Source organism: Toxotes jaculatrix, chromosome 19 (assembly GCF_017976425.1).
Source record: "Toxotes jaculatrix isolate fToxJac2 chromosome 19, fToxJac2.pri, whole genome shotgun sequence".
Lineage (NCBI taxonomy): Eukaryota > Metazoa > Chordata > Actinopteri > Toxotidae > Toxotes > Toxotes jaculatrix.
This window is the reverse complement of record NC_054412.1, coordinates 14,169,674-14,178,915: the sequence shown is the minus strand read 5'-3', so window position 1 is coordinate 14,178,915 and position 9,242 is coordinate 14,169,674. Positions and strand designations below refer to the sequence as shown.

General features: G+C 40.6%; 1 protein-coding gene across 1 annotated transcript; it reads left to right on the top strand.

Annotated features, from left to right (window-relative positions):
* Positions 1-265: 265 nt before the first annotated feature.
* On the top strand, positions 266-8,882 carry LOC121200021 (methylmalonate-semialdehyde dehydrogenase [acylating], mitochondrial-like). The gene is made up of 12 exons (XM_041065053.1): positions 266-404; positions 736-780; positions 2,137-2,211; positions 2,650-2,811; positions 3,012-3,090; positions 4,079-4,381; positions 4,671-4,792; positions 5,080-5,269; positions 5,421-5,602; positions 6,333-6,512; positions 7,596-7,694; positions 7,803-8,882. Exons 1-12 carry the CDS (start codon positions 366-368, stop codon positions 7,905-7,907), a joined length of 1,581 nt encoding a protein of 526 aa, XP_040920987.1. The 5' UTR covers positions 266-365; the 3' UTR covers positions 7,908-8,882.
* Positions 8,883-9,242: the final 360 nt, after the last annotated feature.

The window sequence follows — 9,242 nt, the reverse complement described above, 5'->3', positions numbered from 1 at the left end:
TGAAGTAACACTGAAGTCTGAACTCATTGTTTACAGGAACAGCCAATCAGATTCTTGTAATTTAGGGCGGCTGGTGTATTGCGCGAAGCGATTGGCTTTTCAGTCGGGCTTGTCCCGCCCACACTCAACGGAAATGGCGAATGCCGTCTCACGCAGCTTTCGCAGATGAACAAATCACCTGCGCTGGTGCCGACCAGTGACAATCACGCTCCTGATGTTTGTAGATCGTATTAAATGGCAGCATTTAATCCCGCCGCTCTTTCCAGTGTAACATTCCTGCTAGCTGAAGTTCTCTTTGCACCCCAGTGTCTTGTGGGTCGGTTGAAGGGCTTCGGAGCAGGAAAAGAGAAACCTGTCTCTGCACAATGGCAGCAATTCTCCTCCGGTCCATACTGAATAAGAAGGTAAAGCAAATTCATGCTCACCTTTGACAGATCAGTTATTTTTGTTTGACGCTTATGCAACTCAGAATAGCTAAGAATCTGCGCTGCTAGCTAACAAAGTCGTTGCCTAACACACACGTTGCACACAGTGCACTACTCCTCTAATGCAAGCATGTAAAATTTATGTGGCAGTTTAAGTTGGGCAGGTAAGAGCGGGTGTTATTTGCATCACGTGAACAGGAGGGACAAGACAATGGAGCACTCAGGCTTGGCTCATATTCATTTAAACCTTAGACACTGAGTTTAATATGAACTCAAGTGGACTAATGCTCTGGTATTTTATGTCTTGCAGGCCCCTGTCCAGCTGGGTCGCATGTGTTACTCCTCCTCCTCAGTGGTAAGAGCTTGCACTCATAACTCAGCAATGAATGAATATTATGTCAGACTCTGAAACTCCAAGTGGAGCAAGGACACATCCTGTTTTCTTAGATCATCTTTAGGATTATAGCCCCACTGGTACTATATTTTTAATACCAATATCAATATGAGAAGGTTTAACAAATGCAATAATGATATATTGGCTGACTTGCATTATGTAAGATGGACATGGATTTATGGGTTTATGAAAAGGAGCCTTTAAATTTGATTATTAAAGCGTGGTGACCGTTATATGTACAGTTTTAGTTTTTGATAATCAACTTTCTAATGCTTCCTGGTGGACAAAATATATAATGAAGAGACTGTATTGAAACTACCCCACACATCTTGTCACTTGCTGGCCAACATATTTGCTGATATTGATATATTTGTGATATTATGTCAAGCTTCATGTAGACCTTCAAGAAAGGATTTGGTTGAGGTATAAATCTAAAAAAAAACGGTGTTTGAAGGGGTATTTATTTTTAAGCACAAGTTCCAAGAAGCATAATTACACTCTGTAACATGGAAGAGGTTCTCAGCCGTCAAGAGTCTGCATAGAAATGTCTCATTGCACTCAGTGCACTTTGTACTCATTGCTATGCATACTCATTACATGTGTCCCAGTTCCATACCACTCACTAACTGACACAATCCGAGGTCACACATCTGCATGTACTGTGCTGTCAGGCATCCAACTGTGAATTAAGAAAACACACTTCCAAACTTCATAAAGAGAGAACGAAGAACTCATATTTATTTCCTTCAGTTCCTCTGTACATTTCACTGGGGGACAACAGTGTACATCAACAGCACACTCAAAAATCAAGCATTTTTTTAACAGTATGGATTTGAGGAAAAGATAACATGTTCAGATGTAAGTCAAAGAAGTTAAAGACAGCAGCATGTGAGGTTTTAGATTTTTTTTTGGCATTTTAACATGAATAGTGATGTTAAACAATTAGTTATGCACGTAGCTGCTCATTTTTCTGTCAGTCAGCTAATAAATCGACTAATTGTTACATTTCTAATGCATAAAGACTTTTTTTGAGGACACTTATTTTTATCATTTTTCCAGTGTGTACATTGTATATACAGCCTGCTTAACATGGAAGACTTTCTGAGCCAGCAAGACTTCCAAGAAATGTGTGATAACTTGGGGAAAAAAAAAAAGAAATGAAAAATGAACCAATAACACAACTCAGTGCACACACAATAAATGCTGTACAAACTCACTGTATATGTTGTGGTGATGGATAGACTGTCCTCAGTGAACTTAGCAATGATATAACCAAGCAGGGGAGGGATTTAATCATATGCTTCTGTGATCCTCTAGCCCACCACCAAGCTGTTCATTGATGGCAAGTTTGTCGAGTCCAACACGTCTGAATGGCTTGACATTCACAACCCTGTAAGTATTCATAGATGAACGATACCCAACACGCACAGATGCTGCAGTAACAAGATCTACTACTAAAAGCTGGCTGCAAATAACAACTGCAGCTTTGTAGTAGTAAAATGTGAACATTAGAGAGGAGAAAATAAGTCTTGATTTGTCAGTTTCTAATTTGTAAAGTGAGAGAAATCAGAGCCCAGTCCACAAAGCCAGTCGTGTTTTAGGCCTGCCCTGCTGGTGTATAGCTTGTCTCTGGCGAGGCAGTGGTGAGTGATTATACATGCAAAACCAGCCATCGACTTGCATCACATAAAATTTAAAACCTGTAAAGGATAGAAAACAAACATTTGATTATTAATATTAATGAATTAATGTACATGCAGCAATACCAAGTAATGGCTTCCCCCCTGCTCTCAGTCATCTTGTCTGTATGTCCTGTCTCCTGCTCCTCAGGCCACTAATGAGGTGGTGGGACGTGTTCCCAAAGCTACCCAGGAGGAGATGCTGGCAGCTGTGGACTCCTGTTCCAGAGCCTTCCAGTCCTGGTCTGAAACCTCCATCCTCAGCAGGCAGCAGATCTTCCTGCGCTACCAGCAGCTCATCAAGGACAACATTGTAAGGAATTTTGTCACTTGCTCATGTGCTTCTGTCAGAGTAAATGAGAGGTTGTTGAAACTTTCAACGTTTGCATGTCAAGACAAGTTGGAGAGCAAGGAAATGTGAATTGAAAAAAAAATGTGTGAAAAATGTTTTTGTATTTAAAAAAAAAAAAACTTACTTGCTGATGTCTGAAAATGTTTTTCCTAATATTTCAGAAAGAACTGGCTAAAATAATCACCTTGGAGCAGGGCAAAACTCTTGCTGATGCAGAGGGAGATGTATTTAGAGGACTGCGTAAGTAATGCATTGAGTTGACTTCCAGTTCTGTTATTGGGTTTTGATATCCTGATTGGATCAGAGCTCTGATCAGTGTATAGCATAGATCAAATTCCCCTGTTGAAACGGTTGTTTGCTATATCTGTATGTCCTGATGAAAAGTCCTTAGCTATGGCAAACCTTAATACTGAGGTCTGGGTGAAAGTTTGATATTAAGTGGTAGCAGGGTGTCCGTTATTTTGTGTCTAACTAGATACTAGATACTTATAAACTGCTTTTCATGAGGCTGTTATAACAGTCTTAAGTTATAACAAAACAAGGTAATGGAATCCCTGCAGCATTACATTGTTCAGTTCTGATATTGTAAGTGTGACTAGCTTGTTTATTTTCCGGCCTTTCTGTTAAGCACGTTGCAGGCTCTGCTTTTAGTTGCATGTCATATAGAGATAATTATGCAGTTCCCCTCATTGTGGTGCACTTGTTCACTTTGGCAGTCTCGCATCAACAAGAATCATGTTGAGGAATTAAAAGAGCCATGTGCACTTGCAAATAAAGGAAGATATATTTTGGTTATTACAAGACGGGGATGCCAAAATATTTTTTTGAACTTGGTACAGCTCCCGGGTTTTGGGATGCCCAAATTATTCTGGCATGCAAACTTTCAACTTATCAGCTGAAAGACAGGCTGCGTCTGCAGGTGTGCTGCCAACATTCGAGATTTCCTACATTACTGGGACCAATGGTATTTGAAGTTTTCACAAGTTCTATTACAGTTTTTTTTTTCACAGGGGAAAGAAATCAATTAACATTTTTAATAGTTAAGAGGCTAAAGCAAACTGGATATTGTACTTTAATGTTGGCATTAAGTCATCTTGTTGTCTTAGAGAACTAATTTTTCCATTACACTTCAGACACATCCATTGGTTTTGCTTTGTATCTCAGATCTGCTTATTTTTGCACTTTTTTATTTGTCGACTTCATCCTCTCTTTCTTTTTCCACCTCCAGAGGTGGTTGAGCACGCCTGCAGCATTACATCCCTCATGCTGGGGGAAACCTTACCCTCTATCACCAAAGACATGGACACTTACACCTACCGCCTGCCCATTGGAGTGTGCGCCGGTATCGCGCCTTTCAACTTCCCTGCCATGATTCCTCTGTGGATGTTCCCTGTCGGCATGGTGTGTGGAAACACCTACCTGATGAAGCCCTCTGAGCGAGTCCCGGGATGCACCATGCTCTTGGCCAAAATGCTTCAGGATGCTGGGGCGCCAGATGGTACACTCAACATCATCCACGGCCAGCATGCAGGTGTGTATGTGTCCTCCTGCTCATTTAGAAGCACATAATCTCTGTGTATGATAAACAGTGGGGAAAGGTGCAAGCACGATCGAAACACTAATGATATATCCCCTGGCAATATGTAGATGGGAAATTTCCATAATATGTGCAGCCTGTATCTGTAAGTAATTCACAAGTGTTTGAGGCAATATGATTTGAATCTCTGTGTCCGAGGCCTTTGTGCTCTTATATTGTGCCTAAGTGGTGATGAGGAAGAAGAAGAGAGGAATTTACATTATCTGTTTGCATGTTTGTGTAGCGGTGAACTTCATCTGTGACCATCCAGCCATCAAAGCCATTAGCTTTGTGGGCTCCAACCAGGCTGGAGAGTACATCTACGAGCGGGGCTCCAAGAACGGCAAGAGGGTGCAGTCCAACATGGTACAGCAGAACTCACAGTGCTCATTTAAATACACTCCTCTTACGTTAGGGAACTCATTATTTTCCACCATAACCCACATATTAAACACAGTTCCCCATTGTTACGGACAGATGCATAAGGAGCAAAATATTTACTACTACTGTTACCTTGACAACAGCTGACTGCTCAGCAGTAAATCACTGAGATTTGTAACATATGCGATTACCACTGCGCTGCCTCCATTTGATGTCCGACAGTCAACTGGAGAGAAACCCTACAGAGCCGTGTCCTACATTTTACATTTTAGGGTGCCAAGAACCATGGTGTGGTGATGCCCGATGCCAACAAAGAGAACACCATCAACCAGCTGGTGGGCGCTGCCTTCGGAGCAGCTGGCCAGCGCTGCATGGCTCTGTCCACTGCTATTTTTGTAGGGGAGTCTCGTGAATGGCTCCCAGAGCTGGTGGAGCGCTCCAAATCACTCCGCGTAAATGCAGGTAATTTCATTGGTAACCATGTCAATGTGAATAAAAATGTTATTGCAGGCGCTTTAGTATTAGTTGTCATGTATTTTCGGTTTTAAAAAATTGCCCTCTATGGAAGAATATTTTACGTGTGTGTGTGTGTGTGTGTGTTTGTGTCTTGAAGGCGATCAGCCTGGCGCAGATGTGGGTCCCCTGATCTCCCCTGAGGCCAAAGCCAGGGTGGAGTCTTTGATCCAGAGTGGTGTGGACGAGGGTGCCAAGCTGCTGCTGGACGGGCGGAAAGTAAACGTCAAAGGATATGAAAATGGAAACTTTGTTGGACCCACCATTCTGGGCAATGTTATGGTGAGCTGAGAGCTAGAATTTGAGATAAAGGGGGTGCAACACTGCTGTCTATTCTACAGTCACTAAAAAGTCTAATAATAAAATACAAAGCCAGTTTTCTTGTAAAACTGCAAGTCACAGTTTGGCTTGTTGTTCGCTGCTGTTACAGAAAAATAAAATCAAGTTGACCTTGGAAGAAAACAGTAAAATTTTACAAAGAATTGCACTATTTTAAGCAATAACAAAACAAACTCTAGGATAAATTGGAATAGCTTATTTTCTGTGGAACTATTTTTGTCGTTGAAATAGTTATTGTGGACAAAATCACTCTCAAGAACTGTGAATCAGTTTTTATGTGTTTGACAAATCTGAGGACAGCTCTACAGCTCTCCTATATCCTGAGGCAGTAATTTCCCAGTTTAAGAAAGCTGATAAAATGCTTGTACTCCTCAGCCTAATAGTCAGACCATTCTGTGAAAATTAGGATATTTGGGACTGATTTTCCTGCCCACAGTTATCTGAGTAATTTTTAAATACACAACATAGCTGTTACTACAGTATTGACTTATAAAACCATCACCTAAAAACATGGAACATTCTTAGAGTGACATTTTCCCCACCCAATAAGGTTTCCTCTTATGAGTGTTAAGTGTACTGTTAATAAATCCTTGTGGAGTTTTTGCCGTAGATGATGTGAAATGCTGATCTGATCTGATCTGATCTGATCTGATCATTCTGCTGTTGTTTCCAGCCGGACATGACGTGTTACAAAGAGGAAATCTTTGGACCGGTGCTTATCGTCCTGGAGGCTGACAGTCTCGACGAAGCCATTTCTTTAATCAACAAAAACCCCTACGGTAACGGCACCGCCATCTTCACCACCAATGGAGCCACTGCACGCAAATACACACATGAGGTGGACGTCGGCCAGGTAAGACATGCTTTTACAAACAATGAGCAAAAGGACATTAGAGATGAATGTAGGTCTGGCCTGTTGAAGATATGGATTTGAAATTGGGATATAACTTGTCACCTGTAAGTGTTATGTTGTTCCTCATTGAGTCACCTGTGTAAGACTTTGATGAGTAAACAGTTGTGTGTGGGAGGCGTCTTGGTTTTGATGAAGGAACTGGACACTGAGTTTATGTGAAGTGGGCATGTTCATCAGAGTGATGGCTTAAAGTTGTGATGCTGAAATACTGAAATATTCATGAAAATGATGCACCCAATGACGATTAACTGTCCATCCATTTAAACTAAAACTTATCCCTTAGAATTATTTTGCAGTGCTATAACTTGGATGCTTCTACTTTGGAGGGAAAAAAAGAACTGTAGCCAGCAATTAGTCGTCATTTGCAATCTGAAATTGTGGTATTCAAACTATTATCTGCCATTACATAGATGGCATGGGACGATCTCACAACGTCCATTAATGCAGCAGGAGCTAATTTGCAGCAGACACAAGTTGAACTGTAACTAACAATTATTTTCATTATCAATTAATTTCCCAAATACTTGATTAAATAATTAATCTTTTGATTTTTAAACATGAAAATGAGTGGGAAAAATCATAGTATCACAATTTCCTGGAGCTCAAGGTCATGAAATATCTGGTTCGGTTAATTAGATGGTAAATTGATCATTAAATTGAAATTTTCTGTTGATGGACCAATTGTTGCAGCCCAAACAAAAGTCCGGTCCAGATTTGATGTGATAGTAGAGTTGTTTTTAAAAGCACGTCTCATACAAATAGATGTGCAATGAGTTTTATTTCCAGGACCTTCATCCAGAAGGCATGATTATTTTTCCATGCCTTCCTTGAATTTATTTTTCTTAAAGGGAATTCAGAGCACCACTGAGCATGTGTTAAGATGGACATACAGTATAGTGGCTTTTAACATTTCTCACAGTTATTGCAAGCAACTCATAGTACTGTACTTTCCTCCATGTTTTATTTGTCCAGCTGCAGTAGTTATGTATGATTTCTTACTAATGTGAGTATGTGTTTGCACAGATTGGCGTGAATGTGCCCATCCCTGTCCCCCTCCCCATGTTCTCCTTCACCGGCTCTAGAGGTTCATTCAGAGGAGACACCAACTTCTATGGCAAGCAGGTAAACAACAAACAGTGTCAAGTGTTGGATCAGCAAAATATTACACATGGAAATGAAAACTTGAATTTGAGTGCCTTGTTGACACAGCAGTTTTCTCTTTATCACCAGGGCATCCAGTTTTACACTCAGATCAAGACGGTGACGTCACAGTGGAAGGCTGAGGATGCCACCGTGACAAGCCCGGCAGTTACCATGCCAACCATGGGACGCTAAGCTAAACAGACAGTGCATCCGTCATAACCTTCACTGACTCCTCATATGCCTTAAGCCCAAGAAGGGATTGGGGGAAAAAAGGTTACATGTCCTTTTTTATAGTTGAGTAATATTTACAATGGGGATTATTGGTTGGTGATTGTTTGAACTCTTTAAACATCCTGAACACTGTTGTTGCACAAACATGCAATGATACAAATGACACTGCATTTGGAGATGGGGGAGATGAATTGGACTGATGCAATGAATGGTGCTGTGAGTCTCTTGTTTGTTGTGTGTTTTTTTTTTTACATGTTTTTTTCCAGTTCACATCCTGTACTGACCAGGTCAGCCATGATTTAATCATGCTCAGTCATTTTTATGATCCTTTGTGTGTTCTGGCATTACATTGCGTACAACCTAAAAGAGACATCAAAAGGATCAAGGATTCTGCTGCTGAGCAGTGACATCAAATGTCTTCCAACAGTATGCTCTATTGTTCTTTAGCTTGTTCTGTGAATCAGAGCCCTGGGTACACACTTGAAAAGTAGATAGAAAACTACATTAGAAGAAGGTCAGACTCATCCTGTTACTCCGTTTAAACTGAAACAATGGCTGCTGTTCATGTCCTCCAGATGTTCATCATACTGTATATCGTCCATTGGTGGGATTAGTGTGTCTTCTGTGTCAGATAGAGGTTTTTTTTTTGCTGAACTGTCAAAGTAGTAGTTTTTTTGTCTGGTCATGAATGGTATAGAAGTTAAAATTGCAGTGTTTTACATGTCATGAACTTGTAATGGTTTATGAAGAATATAATTTTGATGACGTTTTCTGGGATGAAACAGACTTATAGTATGTCATAGACATCTTTTCATCCCAAGGACTTGAGCTTCTTCAAACTGTGTCCCCTTGACTCCTTTCTGAGGTCTTGTGGCTAAAAAGTAAGATATTAAGAGGTCTGTTGTTAACTGTTTGAATAAAGACACTGTAATTTGACTCAGTCAAATTCTTATTTGTGTTAAATGGACATGTGGATCTGTTGCAATTGTACGTACTGTTCTTTCCACATACAGACAACATATTGCTGATCCATATTGCAAAGGTGCTGATCTGAAAGTTGCCTATTGAGCTCCACAGATTAAAAGTCCGTGGTAATGTTTGAACTTGACTTACTCCGATTCAGTAATACACAGCCCATAATTTTGCTGCTGAGAGCATCCCAGTGTTTTGACTGGCTGTGCAATGTAAACATCAGAAATAACGCTCCCGCTGGCAGGAAAATTAACCACTAAATGTTTTCCCTTTGACACCACTGACAAAAAAGAGGCTGTGTATTGTTCTCTGCGGTCTGCTTGT

Coding starts and splice junctions, on each gene's coding strand:
- LOC121200021 (XM_041065053.1), top strand. CDS start 366: ATGGCAGCAATTCTCCTCCGGTCCATACTGAATAAGAAG. Junction 2,812..3,011: donor AGCTCATCAAGGACAACATT/GTAAGGAATTTT, acceptor CTAATATTTCAG/AAAGAACTGGCTAAAATAAT. Junction 6,513..7,595: donor ATGAGGTGGACGTCGGCCAG/GTAAGACATGCT, acceptor GTGTTTGCACAG/ATTGGCGTGAATGTGCCCAT.